Below are 16,511 nucleotides of genomic sequence, written 5' to 3'. Positions count from 1 at the left end.
ATCTCCTGCTTTTACAACTGATCCCCAGCTGACAGAGATCAGCTCCCCTGCTGCTTTGAAGGGTGGACTCTGTGACATTGTACCGTGCTGAGGCACCTCCCCTCCCCTCCCCAAACCCTGCCCTCTCCTGGATCCACCCCCAAACTCTCCAGGTATTTTCCAACCTAGACCTGGCAACCCAATCATGTCGGTATCCTGGTACAGGAGTTGCTGTGTTGTGTCATGGCTGGTGAAGAAGGTGCCTTGTGGGCAGAACCCTAAAGTATGGCTTCTTTTCGAGGTGCTATTGTCTAAGGAGAACTTGCTATGTTGCTTCCATGTCATGAATAGATATCAAAATCTGAAGGGGTTTTGAGTTGGTGTTGGCGATCATGAGGCCTCTGGTGGTGATTGGTGGAGCTGCCTGCCTGTTGCAGAAGGACTGGCAAATCAGAAGGGCCTCTGGCTGCCATTGGTTGAGCTGTGCTGATCCTAGACAGGATTGGGGCCGGTGGAAGATCCTAGGAAAGGAGGCATAGAAAAAAGCAGGGTACTAGGAAAATATAGGTGGGAGAGTTGTACAGTGGAAATGAGAAGGTAAGAAGGAAGAGTCTGAGATGGAAAGGAAATCGGGGGGTGGGGGTGGTTTCAGACCTCACTCTGCAATCTTACAGGCTCAAAACGTCCTTTAAATATTAAACGAAAAGGTGAGAATCTCAGTAGGCCGAATGCTTTGTACCTGGTGCCAATCTAGACCGTTGCACGTCTGAATTGTCTAGGCCTTCCTTCTGTGTCCTGTGCAGGTCCCCTTTAGAAAGCAGGATGGGGTAACAATAGAGAGATGGGGGCAAGCAAGAGGAAGAGGAAACCGATCTGTAGCCAGCAAGGATTGGGGAAGAGCCCCCGTGTTGCTTAGACCAATAAGCAAGCCTGGCCCAACAGCATTTGTTGCCTTTATTGATGTTATTTTAATGTGTTTTTATCCCACCTTTCCTCCAAGGAGCTCAGGAAAGAAAACAGGGCTATCTCCTCCTTTGTTTTGTCCTCACAGCAAACCTGTGAGGCGGATTATTCTGAGGTAGAATGACCGGCCTGAGGTCACCCAGTAAGTTTCATGGCAGGTGAGGGTCGAGACCCAGGCTCCACTGATCCTGGTCGAGTTCTAACCACGACGCCACACTGGCAGGACCTGACTCACTCTATCTAGCCATTGTTGCTAAGAGGTTTTCCTGACTGGCATGGCTTTCAATTCCTGTTTTTTGTCAAGTGATTTCAGGACTTGAGCCTGCAACAAAAGGGGTCTAACACTGGAGGCTTGGTGGTGGTCAAACATAGAATCATAGAATGTTAGAGTTGGAAGGGACCTTGCAGATCATCTAGTCCAACCCCCCGCACTCTGCAGGAGCCTAGCCGAAAGATAGCCCTACAACATACCCGAAAGATGGTCGTCCAGCCTCCGCTTGAAAATGTCCAGCGAAGGAGCATCCACCACCTCCCGAGGCAGACTGTTCCACTGCTCAACCACTCTTACAGTTAGGAAGTTTCTCCTGATATTTAGCCGGTAATGACTCCCTTGTAATTTCCACCTATTAGATCTAGTCTTGCAATCCAGAGCAAGAGAGAATAGATCTGCTCCATCTTCCACATGACAGCCCTTCAAATACTTGAAGACTGCAATCATGTCCCCTCTAAGTCTTTTCTTTCCCAGGCTAAAGAGAACAACATGCATTCGTTGTAGAAGAGAAAAAGCCTCTTTAGTTTTGTGGGTTTGTTTTTTTTCAACTAGCATAGCTCTCTTTTGTTAATGTTTGACTACATTCACACTTCAGGCTACTAAGCTGATCATTTTTGGGGAGTGGGGAGCATCCAGAAGGTAAATTCAAATTTGACATTAGAATTTATCTACAGCTTTTGTACAATTGTTGCCTAGTTTGTTTTACCTTTTTGGATATGGATTTATCTGCAGCTCATCTAAAATTTGGAAAATGCAAATCGGAAGTGGCTGGGGTTTAAAATGTTTTTCTTCTAAACACATTCTTCATCCCAATCAAAATTTCTGTCTCTTAAAAAAAAAGATGAGCTAACTGGCCTACGTTTTGTTTTGCATTTCCCGACACATGCTTAAGAGATCTCATGTGTGTTTGTGTTTTTAAAAGTGTGTGTAAGTGGAGGAGAGGAGGCGTGTCTCATTAAACTCATCAAATAGCTTTATCCAAATAATTTTCAAGTCCCAGCATGTTGTGAGCACGGTTTGCCCCCTCCCCCCTTCCTCTTTTTGATAGAAATTAGGATCGTATACTTGTAAATGACTTGTGGAAGAGATTGAAGCAGGCGGTGGAAATGGAGTTCCTCCAGGTGCCGGTACCTAATAGCACTATAATAGCTGCTGAGTCGCTGGGAGGTCCACATTATGACAATGTAATCAGAATCCTGTGGCTATATACTTATTGTCTGACACTTGTGGAATTTTAAAAGCAATAACAATTTAAAAAAAAAAAAATCACAGCATTATTATTAAAGTTATTTTCTTCCTTTTTCCCTGATGCTGGTTGGATGCTCATTTTTAAAGGGTTTTAACCTTAGTAAAGACATTGCAATCCGTGCTGGAAGGGAGATAGCTTTGCTCTTGAAGTCGCGCTATGCAAGTGCTCCATCTCTATTTAATACCTTTTTTATTTTCATTACTAATTTTGAGAGAGGGGGGGGGATTGAGTTGAGGGAGCATATCTAAACCAGAAGCCAAATAACAGCCATTCTTAAGTAAGCAGACAGTGGGAAGCATTTTGTGTGGAATTTGGTCTTGTCACAAATTCACCGGCAATCTGAGACTCTTTTCCTGTCGCTGTTTGAATCTTATTTGCTCCTTCGACAAGTGGACTGAGCTTGTTTGCCATCGGGGTTTAATCAGTTGCCATGACAAGGAGGCTAGGAGAAATTCCCCCTTCCAAGTCAGATTGGTAATGACATCCAGGGAGGCTCTTTTTATGATACTCTGGCTGACAAGCCCCTGCCAGCAGAGGGGAGGCAGGTGGCAGCTGGGGACAGGGCTTTTTTGATGGTGGCCCCTCATCAGTAATGCCCTTCCCCTTGAGGCCCTCCTGACACCTACCCTGTGACCTTTGAGGCCCCAGGCCAAAACATGGGTTTTTTAATTATTAAAAGCTTGGTTGTTGTTTTTTAAAGGGCTTTGATCTTTAAAAGTGAGTTTCCAGTCTGCTTCTAGCCCGAGGAAATTGTGTGTGTGTGTGTGTGTGTGTGTGTGCGCTGTCAAGTTACTTCTGACTTATGTTGGCCCCGTGTACTAATGACCTCCAAAGCATCCTCCTCTCGTTAACAGCCTTGCTCAGGTCTTGCAAACGGAGGGCCTTTGTGGCTCCCTTGACTGAGTTCATCCATCTTACATTGGATCTTCCTCTTTCTCCGCTGCCGCCTTCACTTTTCCTCGTATTATTGTCTTTTCTAGTACATTTGAGCAGTGGCTCAAGTGGTTAAGACGCTGAACTGCAGGCTGTGGAAGGTCGGTAGTTCAGCAGTTCGAGACCCAAGTGTGCCGCATGATGGAGTGAGCTCCCGTCTCTCGTTCCAGCTCCTGCCAACCTAGCAGTTTGAAAGCAAGAAATTGCAAGTAGATAAATAGGTACCACTTCGGTGGGAAGGTAACAGCGTTCCGTGCGTCTTGGTGTTTAGTCATGCCGGCCACATGACCACGGAAACGTCTTCGGACAGTGCTGGCTCTTCGGCTTTGAAACTGAGATGAGCACCGCAACCTTAGAGTCGGATTCAACTGGCTTTCGAGCAAGGGAACCTTTACCTTTTACTAGTACATTTGCCAATTTGGAAACCATTCTGTCTCTCCATATCCTGTCCTAACAGTAGCCTCTTGTCCAGAGTCCAGGTTGTGCATCAAAACAATAAGAAGTTATGGCGCATCGATTCCTTTTAAAGCCAGCCATCGCTTTTCATGGTCCACAAAGTCAAAATGTTTTGCTGTAATCTGTGAAACATAAGCTGATTTTCTCCTGGAATTCTCTCGTATGCTACAGTAACCAACATACATTATTTGATACTGCTAAATGTTTTGTGTTAAACTTTTAGCGATGTTAATGCTTGTTTCGTGATTTTATCCTGTTTTACTTTGTAAACTGCCACATGGAGTGTCTATGGAGAGGCAGCATACACATTTTATAAAGAAACACCTGATCACCCAAATATACGTAAGCAAGGCCAGCCTGATTGTGAGGCGGGTTGAAGGCCTGCAGTTCATACAGCAAATTTGGAGCATGTCTTGGAAGTGGAGCGTTTTGGACAAAATGCTCCATTTGTAGACCTTTAGCTTAACAGTTCCAGGAAGAAACTCATTTGCATGCTGGTTTCTTAGGGTGGCTGTCTGTGATGGCACCATCTTGGCCTTGAGCTGTGAGAAGACTTTAGGCCAACCCTGTTAATTGAAGATGGTTGTGTCCCTTCCGCAGTGAGGGAAAAACGGCCCCCAAAGTTCTGTTGTCTTTTGTTATTTCTTCAGCTCTGGCATTTGTGATAAAATCTGGAACAAAACTGCATTGAGCTTCCATCACAGCTCTTCCCACACCTTTGTATGCTGCGGGGAGAGGCTGGTTTTCAGTAATGTCGGCTTCGTTTTAACAGACAGTCCTGATTCAAGAAGCTCTTCGACTTCGTTGTAGCTGTGCTTTTCTTGTTTCTTACTTGCCCTTCTCTACAAACGTAGACCAGAGGCAGATTCCATATTGGTAAAATGCAGCTGAAGATGACGCAGAAGAAGAGATTGGATGTATACCCCGCCTTTCACTCAGAGTGGCTTACAAACTCCTTTCCCTTCCCCTCCCCACAACAGACACCCTGTGAGGTGGGTGGGGCTGAGAGAGCTCTTTCCAGAACTGTTCTTTCAAGAACAGCTCTGACAGAACTATGGTTTGCCCAAGGTCATCCAGCAGCTGCAAGTGGAGGAGTGGGGAATCAAACCCGGTTCTCCCAGATTAGAGTCCGCACACTTAACCACTACTCCAAAACTGGCTCTCATAAGTTAAGATACAGCTAAAGAGAAGACACTGCTTTGCTATAACTTTATTCTTAATTCCAATGTAGCAGTTCCCAAACCGTGCACTGTGGGAGAATTACTTGGGTGCTGTGAGAAATAAACCACTTAAGCAGTTAAAGGGTCTCACGACCTGAGATTTCCTGCTCCCAGAGAAGGATGGCCACCTCTGCTGGATTCAGCACTCTGGCCATGTCTTCTTCCAACCTCTGCTGAGTCTCTACTTGGGTTATAATTACATGTTCCCATCACTCCCCAATGCCGGAACTGAATGACCATCATGGAGTCATGCCTAGAGCAGTGCTGCATGGAGAAACAGGGCGCGGGGGAGGTTAAACACTCTTCCTTCTGATCTGCCAGCTCTCTCATTCAGGCACACAAATACCCCGCCCTCACGTTGTGACTTTCCCCCTCTTTTTCTAGCATACATATTTGCTGAGGTAACATGGTGTGTACTAGTGAAGTGTACCTCCGGTTTTTATTTGAGAATATTAAACCCAGGAAGCGTAGCAAAAAGAACTTCAGCAAATTCTCTAGTATCACCTTAAAAATTAATCAGTGCCTTGTGGGATGTGTGCTTGTGGGTGAGAGAGAGCCCACTTCATCAGCTGTACGAAGTAGATAGCAAAAGCTTTATGAACGTATATTGTGCATCTGGGTGAGTGCAGTATCTGGAGTGGGCAGCACAGTTGGGTAAGGGGACAGTTCTGCAGGGTGAGCACAGCCTTTTACAGTTCCGCAGGGCCTGCAAGACGGTGCTCTTCCACCAGGCCTTCAAGTAGGGAGACGCCCTGATAAACCGAGACCCTGGCCCTAAACTAACACCGTCATCAACATGTTAAAGCCTGATCTGAATTACCATCACTATTAACACGTCAAGGTCAGATGCTGCTAATGTCTGCCGTCGCCGTGAACAGCACTAGCACTTTACACTGTGTTTTAAAAGTGTATTGTTGTGGTTTTATATAATTTTTGTGTTTTAGTGTTTAATATGTTTTATGTAAGCTGCCCTGAGCCTGCCTTGGCAGGGAGGGTGGGATACAAATCGAACGAACGAATGAATAAATAAATAACTCTTAAATGGTCATGCAGTTGCAAACACATTCCAATAAAGAAAACTTTTCACTATTAATAATCCTCTGACTTTCCTCTTATGGGTAAAACACATTATTTATTTATTTATTTTGCTAGATATGTGTCCTGCCCTCCCCACATAGGAAGCTTAGGACGGGTTCCGTCAAACACAACATACAACAATTAAAACCGATTAAAATGCATCCGATAAAACACAACAAAATCCCTATATGCTAATCAGTGCCTCAAGCATTCATAGAGGATGGTTGTTTCATCAGTGCCTACTAGCCCTGGATGGCTAAGAGGAACCACCATGTCCAGAGGCCAATATACAGCTGAATAAAAATTGCTGTGAGGTGGGAACGAAGCCCGGGGGGGGGGCCTTGGGGGGCCCTACTGCATTAATGTGTGCTGTGGACGTCTTGGAGACATCTGGTTGGTCACTGTGGAAAATAAGCTGCTGGATGTCAGACTCCAGGTGAAGTTACTCTTAACAGCACTCTGCTTGGCAGTGATATGTCTATTGAGATTTAAGCATGATCCAGATCATAACTATGCTGTTTCAGAACTGGAGATTTTGGCGGGTAAAATCACAGATATAGGTAATTCAAATTAAACCCCTCCTAATGGTCATCCATCCCGCCTAGCCATAGCGGTCCTACCCCCCTTTCACCTGGGAAATATACGATCCCATTATCTACACAAGCAAGCTGGCACCAAAAGTTTCAAGGACATTCCTCAGGGAGAGGAGAGGTTTCTTCAGAAGAATTACAGCCTCTAAGGTAGCACAGTCACACAGTCCACACCCACTCCCCCCCCCCCCAAGGAGTTCCCTCCCCCCAGCCTCCATCGCAAACTGAGCAGGGCGATGTTTGACACTGGACTAAATGGGTTTTTGGTCTGATCCTGCGAAGGTTTTCTTATATTCTTCCGTACCACATTTCAGAACAAAAGAAATAATTTGCTCAGATGAATCTTTTTTTGGTTAGAGTATCAGACTAGGATCTGGGAGAGAGCCAGGTTCAAATTCCTTCTGTAGTATGAAGTCGCTAGGTGACCTTGGGCCACTCGCATCCTCTGAGCCTACTGCACAGTGTTGTTGTGAAGATGGAGGGGGAACAAAAAATGCCTCCTGGAGCTCCTTAGAGGTCAATAAAAAATAAATTGGGGGCAAACTTGGGTTTCTTGCAGGTCTCCTGAATTTTCACATTGTTGTCTTTCTACTGACCAGGTCTTCTCACTTTTGCTTTCCATTACCTCCCCCCCCCCCCCCCCACCACCCCACACTATGAAATCTGTTCTGATTGACCATGGCATTCGACGGCTGACTTTCCTTGTGGCACAAAAGGTATTTTGACATTTCTCACTTTGTTTACAAAACTGTGCCTTTATATATTTAAATGTATATATTTTTTACAGTTTTCGTGACATTGCAAATCTTATTTATTTTTAATGGGTGGAAAAATCACGTTTGCAATTGGTTTTTTTAATGCTACTTGTTCATCTCCAACTGTGAGATGGCATTTGCAATAAGTTCTCTTAAGAAAATTTAATTGAGAATTGAAGATAATGACAATATCGAGCTGCTTGTGATTTTTGTCTTAATTTGTTTTTAATTTGTGTACTAATTGCCAGCTTTCTCCTGCCCTCTCTCCCCTTCTTTTATCTCTCCGGACAACCCACTCCCTGCCTTTCTGTGTTCTCTCCTCCCACCCGTCTTATTTTTCCACTGACAAGGATTTCAGGAAACAGGTCTACTATGAGGTGGATCAAAGATTTCATGTAAGTAGAAAGGCCTCCCTTGGGAGGAGGCTCAAAAAGATTCCAGATTACCTATCATCTTTTTCAAAATTTGCAAATGCAGTTCAGAAGTATAAACAAAAACGTACACCTGGTATAATTGGCACATTGTGTGAGTTGGACCAATCCCCATCCAGTGGCATGGTCATGTGACTAAATGGTAATAGTGATTCTTCCTTGGGGGAGCTTTTGTGATCATTGTTTTTGTTTACAGAAGAACTTGGGTTCAGTTCTTGGTGCTTCCTGTTGCGAGGATCTCTGGTGGCAGGACTGGGAAATTCCTCTATCTGAGGCCCTGGAGAGTTGCTGCCAATCAAAGTAGATAGCATTTGGCTAGATCAGGGATTAGGCAGCCTTTTGGGCCTGAATGTCAACATTAAATGCATTGTCAACTCAAGGGGGGACGGGACGAGGGCTGTACTTGGCCACACCTAGTAAGAGTGAGCCCAGCCCCAGCTGCACTGGCAACACCTTGGGGGCTGACTTCAGACCTGACTAGTGGCTGTATAGATTTGGGGGGAAATGACAGGCATAAACGATGTGCATTGCCTTCTCCCACACTACTGTCCCCAGTGGCGTTGCTAGAACCTCAGCTTCTCCCCTTATTGCTTGGGCCCTCCTTTCCAAGCAAAATGGCCTCATGGTTGGAGTGTCTTTGAGTACCCTGTTTGGAGGAGCCAAAATTCATGCATTCACCCTTTAGTTTCTGCTGAAAAACATCTAGAGTGTGTGCTTATTCCAAGTGCCCCATTTAGGGGAGCCAAAATTCATGCATTCACCCTTTAGTTTCTGCTGAAAAACATCTAGAGTGTGTGCTTATTCCAAGTGCCCCATTTGGGGGAGCCAAAACTCATGCATTCACCCTTTAGTTTCTGCTGAAAAACATCTAGAGTGTGTGCTTATTCCAAGTGTTTCATTTGGGGGAGCCAAAACTCATGCATTCACCCTTTAGTTTCTGCTGAAAAACATCTAGAGTGTGTGCTTATTCCAAGTGTTTCAAATGTTTTGGTATGTTGGCTCAATTCAGACGTGATGCCAATCTGTCGTTAAGGAAGCATAGTGTTTGGTGTGAACTGACAAACCAAGGCCTGACGCTCAGCTGGCAAGGCAGAAGCATAAACCATGCGTTGAAGGGGACTTGCATACCATGATTTGTACCAGCTGTGGTATAACGTGGCATCCGGTTTGGTAGACCATAGTCAGATCTGTTTCTATGGCCACTCTGTTATTAAATGAGCGGTTTTTAAGTGGCTCTTTTAATGGACTGCACGATCACAACGTCTGGCATGCTTTCTTGATCTTTCCACATATTTCTCTCTCTCCTCTCTTCCCCTTCAGTTCCCTCCGCTTAAAACATACTAAGAGTTTTCTGTTATCCGGGTTAGGGCCATTAGTTCTGCTTTGTGGAATAATATGAGAGATTAGCTTGCAGCCTTTTTTTAAAAAAAAGAAAGAGAGCCAGAAAGAACAAGAATATTTCTCTACCATTCTTGGCGCACATCTCCCAGAATGCTTTGCAGTGCGGTGGAGACTGAGCCACTTTGCCCTGATTCTGTTGGATGGTGGCTAATCTGAGAAAATACGCACAGATACCGATCGATCAGCAGTTTTAAGACAGGAAGCAGGGAAACTGCATAGGGCTTACACCAAGAACAGAAAGGCTTTAGAAAGCAGAAATCAGGGCATTTAGAGAGAATAAAAATGGATACCTCACGGAAGGGAAAGTTCTTGAGTGTTTGGGAATAAATCCACACACTTTGCCTCAGGGGAAAGAGGCCTGGTGGAATTTAGAAGCAGAAGGTTTAGGGCAAACCAAAATAGGAACAGGATTTGTAGTTAGAAAGGGACCAGGGAGCCGAACCGAGGGTTGGTCTCCTTCCAAGCAAGGCATTTCCATAGCCACCAACACAACTCAATACAGCCTGTCAGAACTTTCTGATTTTCCACCTCAGTCCACCTCCCCCCTAGCCACATTCAGAACTCAAGACAAACCTCTTTGTCCATGGCAGCCACAAAGGTGGCTTCTTCTTCTGCTTGTGCATGACTGTGGAACAGAAAGTCTGAGTGCACATTTTTAACGAAGAAGGATGGGTAGCAGCTGCTCACCACAGTAGCCCAATGTGCAACCTCCATTTCCTTCCCCCCTTCCAGAGATGCCACTCGTTGGGAAGGCTAATAGGGGACAGACATGTCTCTTCCCATCTGCTGTTCCTCATCTTCCAAATGGGTTGGGCCACTGTTCCGTCTCCAGTAATTCAACCCTTTACTCCTGCCTTCTTCCGCCACCCAGGGTTGCAGGCTCTCCCTCCCCAGGCAACCCCAGAGCCCCACCAACAGTGCACAGCTTCGCCATGTCAGTTCCTTTCACTCGGTTTCTCTCCCTGCTCCCTCCCCAGAACCACCATGTTCTTTCTGGTATTCCTCCAGCCTGAACCAAATCCCTGCTACATGTAAGCAGGGCCTCACCGGGTTTAATCAAAGGTCCGTCTAGTCCAGCATCCCCTTTCCAGTGCTGGCCAGCCAGATGCATTTAGTAAGCCCACCAGTAGGGCAGGAAGACAATAGCCTTTCCTCACTGTGCCTCCCACCGGGATACGTCACCCTCTAAACAGGATCATTTCATCTGGCTATCTTCCCAGTGGCCAGTTTGTAGGTGGCTCTGCCCTCGATCAGTTTATTTCTTCCTGCCTAAACTGGTGGCCATCGCTGTCAGAGTTCCAGAAGTTCCAGAAAATAATTTTGTATTTCCATGGAGAAGTACTTTCTTGTGTTGATCCCAAATCTTCTGCCTGTCACCTAATTTAAATGGGTGAACCCAAAGTCTAGTTTTATGGGAGAGGAAGGGAAAAGTTCTTCTTTTCCCTTTTCTTTATACCATTTTCCCACGGCAGGAGGCTGACCCTGGCTGGCAGTTGGCCTGGTCTTGAGCTGCATAATGCGACCACCTTCCCTTCCCCTTTGGGGCAACAGACCCATAGAAGGATAAGAGCTGAGGTCAAGATTGGAGGACTCACATATTTTATTTTTCTGTACCCAGTGAGACTCCTTGCTTTGGGGGAAACGTCCGGGTGCGCTCTCCCTGTTGGGTTGGAAGACTTTCCCTCTGTGCTTAGAAGGGCCTTCCCACAGTCTCACTTGTGTCTCTCCTCTTGCATGGGCTCTGTCACCGGACCGCCTGTCAACTTAACTCAGGGGCCTTGGCTTGGGTTTGTTTTGTGTTTTAATTACAGTCTATATAATTAGTTCCCAGCATGTTGAGGTAATAGAGAGTTGCTCCAGCAAGCTTCCAATTTCCTCATCTCATTAGGTTTTTAACACGATTATTAGTATAATAACGGCCTATGATGATTTTCCCATGTAGCTTTTTGCATTCTCCAATTTGCAGGGTGTCTTGATTGGCTAATTTAGGCGAATTATTCTGATTGTCTTGATGATGGTTGGTTGATTAGAACACAGCAGGGGCATAATTCCTCCATCTAGGATGGCAGAATCCTTTTTTTCGGATTTTTTGGTTTTGTGTGTATGTTTATATATGCACACATTTAATTATGATATTTGGCCCAAATGTGGAATGGAAGACCTCAAAGAAAGCAGTGGAAGGAGGAGGGGTAAGTAGCATGCAGAGCTGAAGGTGGGAAAAGAGGAAAGGAACAGACACTAAGAAGAATAAAAGGATTTTGTTCATACTCTTGTTCCTTTTTCTTTTTAAAGGCCCAGACCAGTCTTGTAAATAAGGACATTTCTACACGGCAAACTTGTAACCATTTGATACCAGTTTAGCTGAACACATGGACAAAAGGCAGAGCTCTCTGGAGTTTCAGATGGAAATCTTCTATAGCAGCTGCTGCCCGATCCCCATTTTTTGAGCTAGAGAGGCTGAAAATTGAACCTAGGGACTTCTGCATGCAAAGCAGGTGGTTATCACTCAGCCACGGCCTTGCCCCTCGACTGTCATGGCTTCCTTCAAAGAATCAAAGAATTCCTTCAAAGATTCCTGGTAGCTAACACAAAAGATGTTTTGGGAGGCCTTGAAGACTTAACATATTTATTGTGACGTAAGCTTTCATGAACTAGACTCCCTAGTGTGTGTTTGTGTCTTCCCCACCTCCCTCGCCTCTCTTTCCCTCCCAAAGAAGTACAAATTCAGGATTCCCTGGGAAGAAAGATCAACTGTTAATCTAGTTTAGGTCTGTAAGTGTAGATATGACTTAAATCCACAGAAATTAATAGCTCATATATATTTACTCATTGGTGCCTATTGATAATTTGAGTGAGATAGAAGGACACACACTTCCTGGTTACAAAGTCTTCTCTAACTAATCATCTGGAGCTGAATCTTGTTCACCACAGGCGAGTGATCTGTGGCTGTAGGGAATACAAATTTGGGGAAGGTGTTTGTGTCAGAACAAAATACACGGCAACTCCATGTTGAGCCAATATTTAGCTCCCCACCTCCACTGAACCCACAGATCTGTCCTTTGTCATGCACCAGTGTTCCTTTGAGAGATGGGACTGGAAAATGTGTGTGTGCCCAGGCCCCTTCTATTTCTGAAAATGCCAAAACAAGGTTATAAAAACTGTGGTATGTTTTAAATGTTTAAATTTAACAAATCAACTCTTTTAACACAAAAAATTACAATGCAATAATTTGTAATGAATGTTCCCTTTTTTATTTAACAAGTACTTTGCCAGCTTTTTTCTCAGACCCTCTGTGCATTATACCGGGGCCTAGTGGTCTTCCTGATCCCCCCCCCCCCCCCCCGCGGGAGTCCCTGGGTATGGCAGCAACTTTCTTACCTGGGTTTTGTCCATTGTGTAACTTCTGCCCCTGTAGTCTTCCTTGGAGCTCTGTGTGCCTGGCTCTTAATATCTGTAAATTTCCCTGCAATGGGGAGCCAAGGTGCCGCTTCTCTCTCTTCTGAGAAGGGGTTGCAGGATATTGGAATGAATGTTAGTTTTGATGGAAACAAGATGAGCACTTACGTGAACGTGCAGATGCATGAACAGGAGAGTTATTCGGCATTTATGTTCTGCCTTCCAGCCAGTATTGACACTCAAGGCAGCTTATGATGCTGTGACAATTAAACCCACAGTTTAGTACTAGTTTAGAATCCCAGCACACACACACACAATCGGTCAGGGCACCGCGATTCAGATGTCACAATAAATTGGAGTTATATTGAAGACCTCCTAAATCAGGAAGCTGTCAATGTTGCTCTGTGCGTGAAGGGCAGAGCATGAGTGTGCAAGGATTTGAGACTTGTTCACATTGCCAGCAAATGGGTTTTTTATGTTGTCTGAACTTATAAAGTTCCTCCATATCTGGAACGAAGTTTGTTGTGGCAGGACTAAATCGCTCAAGAGTATTAGCTGTGATCACATGAAATAAATAAGTAGCCACCTTCATTTTGTATACTTTTTGCCCCTTCCGTTTTAGGGTTTTCCTCCTTGGCTCTTCCCAAAGTATTGGAGAAATGTAAATGGAGATTTTTTTCTACATAAAAGCAGAGAATCTTCTCACTATGGCCCCTTAACTTTAGAACACTTTCCCTCACAATTAGTAAATGAAAACAGATGGCTAATTATGTTTTTCTAAAGATACTAATCTTGTTCTTCTCTTCCAAACAGAGGGAATTCCCCAAATTTTTCACATTCCGTGCAAGAGATAAGGTAAGCAGTAAAGTTGTCTTCAGGTAGTGAATTGATTCCATGTTCTGCAGGAGCAGCCAGAGTCCAGAATAGCTCAAGGCTTTGCTACAAGCATATGTCATTTGAAAGCCCCAGTAAAAAGGCTTTGTAGCATTTATTAAACTAAAGACACCCCATAGGCCTTGGAATTCTGAAAACAACAATTGGTTGGCCCTTTGTGGCATCACAGCAGCTGAGCCAATCAGTTTTGAGAGAGGCAGAGAAGATAGACAGGAATAGATGGTGTCACAGAGACAACCCAAGGTATTTTGCTGTTTTAGTTGAAATCTGTGGTGCCCCCTCCCATGCAGAAATAATAATTAACTCAGTGTTTGTTTTAATGGGCAAATAATCTGTTACTGTGAATGGTAAGGCTGGCTCTGGGTCAAGGACTGTCTGCCGTGGCTGTAGCAGCTGTCAGGAGTGACAGCTCTTTGTTGGTCAACTGGATCATTTAATCAATCAGGATATGGAAGACTACTTCTATTTTTGGTTCATTTGTTTCTCATTGCATTTATTTAATTTTATTAAATATGATTTTGTTATAAACTTTAAAAAGAAATGATTAAAAAAAGAGATAACTATCTTTTTATTTTGTTTTTATGCTCTTATGTGTGGTAACCTTCATCCTATAGGGGAAAAAAAATTCTCCCTCTCCCCCGTGATGAAGGACAGTTCCTCCATGTAAATTGATGCAATCTGTCTATGTTTTATATCATTTCTCAGTTTGAGGAAGACAGGATCTACCGCCACTTGGAACCCGCCTTGGCTTTCCAGCTGGAGCTCAATCGAATGCGCAACTTCGACCTCACCGCCATTCCATGTGCCAATCACAAAATGCATCTCTACCTGGGTGCAGCAAAAGTTGAGGCAGGAGCCGAGGTTACGGACTACAGGTTCTTTGTTCGGGCAATCATCAGGCACTCGGACTTGGTCACGAAGGTGGGCTTTGCTAGCTAAACATGTGGTGTTAGACCAGGCTGGGATGTGGCATAGGAAGGAAGGGCCTGCATTGTGTCCAGATGTTTAGGAATACTCCATAAATGCTCTTCTGGGTTTTCTGTACACTCCCAAACATCCTGTGGCATTCCTTGTCGGGGCTGCTCTTGCATTTTATCTTCACACCACCAGTATCGTCAGGTGCGGTGTGAGACTTCCTGCAGGAATAAGCGGCAGCCATTTACATGAATGGGAGATAGGATATTACCAGACCCCCATGTGGCAGAGGTAAAACTGTTCCTGCCCCAGGTGATGCTGAAGTCTAAGATAAGTTTACGCACAGAAGAGGGGGAACACCATTTAACTCTGTTTAACAAATCCCACTTTACCTCTCCGGGTGCGGTCAGACGCACCGTTTGATCTGGTGTTGCGACGGTTCAGCTTTTATATGTGCAATCACACGCAATGTTCCCTCTTAGGTGTGCAGTCTCGTGAGCAGAAATTTTACCCTGTGAGCCAAAAATGGTCCTAGCGTTAAAACTGTGAGCGGGCCGACATTAAAAAAAATTATTAAAGTGTACAAACATACAAACAATATATAAACTATTATCATTTGTATTACAAGCCATATATTTATATCAAACTCATTTATATTTATATGAAACATATTTGTATTACTTAACCTCCCAGGCTTAAGGGCACAGGGAGTCACTTTGCAAAGCACCAGAAGCCACCAGGTTGCCTCTAGCAGGCTGCTGAGCCCGGCTCCCCCCCCCTTTTCCAACTAACTTTACAGGCTTAAGGGCACAGAGAGTCACTTTGCAAAGCACCAGAAACCACCAGGTTGCCTCTAGCACGCTGCTGAGCCCGACTCCCCCCCCCACCTTTTCTAACTAACTTTTCAGGCTTAAATGCACAGAGAGTCACTTTGCAAAGCACTAGAAGCCACCAGATCGCCTCTAGCAGGCTGTTGAGCCCAGCTCCCCCCCCTTCAACTAACTTTGCAGACTTAAGTGCACAGTCACTTTGCAAAGCACTAGAAGCCACCAGATCACCTCTAGCAGGCTGCTGAGCCCAGCTCCCCCCACCCTTCAACCAACTTTGCAGGCTTAAGTGCACAGAGAGTCACTTTGCAAAGCACCAGAAGCCACCAGATCACCTCTAGCACGCTGCTGAGCCCGGCTCCCCACCCCAAGACAAAAGAAACAACCAGGCAGCTCACCTCAGGAAGGGCAGAAGCTGGGCAGCAGAGCAGTCCTCCTTCTGGGCCAGGGTATCTCCAGGAGCACGAGGCAGAGGACTGCCGGGGAGGGTAGCAGCACCCCCTTTCACAGGACAAGCAAACCGCAGCTGAGGGGAGGCGAGGCCAGCCCAGATTAGGAAACACAAAGCATACTGCTGTGTTTCTGTGCTGCCTGAGCAAATGGATCCATGCTGCATGGCCATTGGGAAAGGAACCTCTCGTCCCTGTGCTGTGGTAACAATTGCTGCGCTGGCCAGGGGAAATCGGTGCACCAGCGCAGCTTGGCGCAGCTTAAAGGGAACCTAGATCACAGGGTCAACATCTACGCACCGTCCCCAGCCGTCACTTTCCGGCTCAACCCCCCTTTAAACCAGAGTATTTTGCTACCTGGTCCCCAAGTGGTGTTTTCCTGATTCTCCGGTTCTAGCTGCACTTTTCTGACATCTGATCGCTCCTACGGTGTCAAGCCGCTTCCGGGTGCCTCAATCCCCTCCCCTCTGGAAAGCTGCCCAAGGCTTCCACTTTTCGCCTGCCAATTTTTTAATGCGTTGGCGGTGTGCACATAGGTGGAGCTCCACCAATGCATTTAGAAAACTAAGATTTAAACAGTCACTTGTTTTAGTGTTTAGATGAGTTTGGGATCTCATGGAGGCCATTTTCGGGTCAAACATTTAAATGGCAGTCTTTTGTTGGAGGGATTGGATTGATTCGCTCTGGTGGTTTTGCGCATGCGCC

General features: G+C 45.3%; 1 protein-coding gene across 1 annotated transcript in view; it reads left to right on the top strand.

Moving 5' to 3' along the window:
• Positions 1-16,511, top strand: part of ACACA (acetyl-CoA carboxylase alpha) — a 297,952-nt gene that overhangs the window by 137,294 nt on the left and 144,147 nt on the right. Inside the window, exons 33-36 of the mRNA XM_015420510.1 lie at positions 7,398-7,454; positions 7,844-7,888; positions 13,535-13,576; positions 14,321-14,536. Of these exons, the coding sequence (XP_015275996.1) occupies positions 7,398-7,454; positions 7,844-7,888; positions 13,535-13,576; positions 14,321-14,536 (360 nt within the window). The remainder of the gene's footprint in view (positions 1-7,397; positions 7,455-7,843; positions 7,889-13,534; positions 13,577-14,320; positions 14,537-16,511) is intronic.

This window comes from Gekko japonicus, unplaced genomic scaffold, assembly GCF_001447785.1.
Source record: "Gekko japonicus isolate JY-2015 unplaced genomic scaffold, Gekko_japonicus_V1.1 scaffold534, whole genome shotgun sequence".
Classification (NCBI taxonomy): Eukaryota; Metazoa; Chordata; class Lepidosauria; order Squamata; family Gekkonidae; genus Gekko; species Gekko japonicus.
Note: the sequence above shows the minus strand (reverse complement) of the source record. Positions and strands in the feature narration are given on the sequence as shown.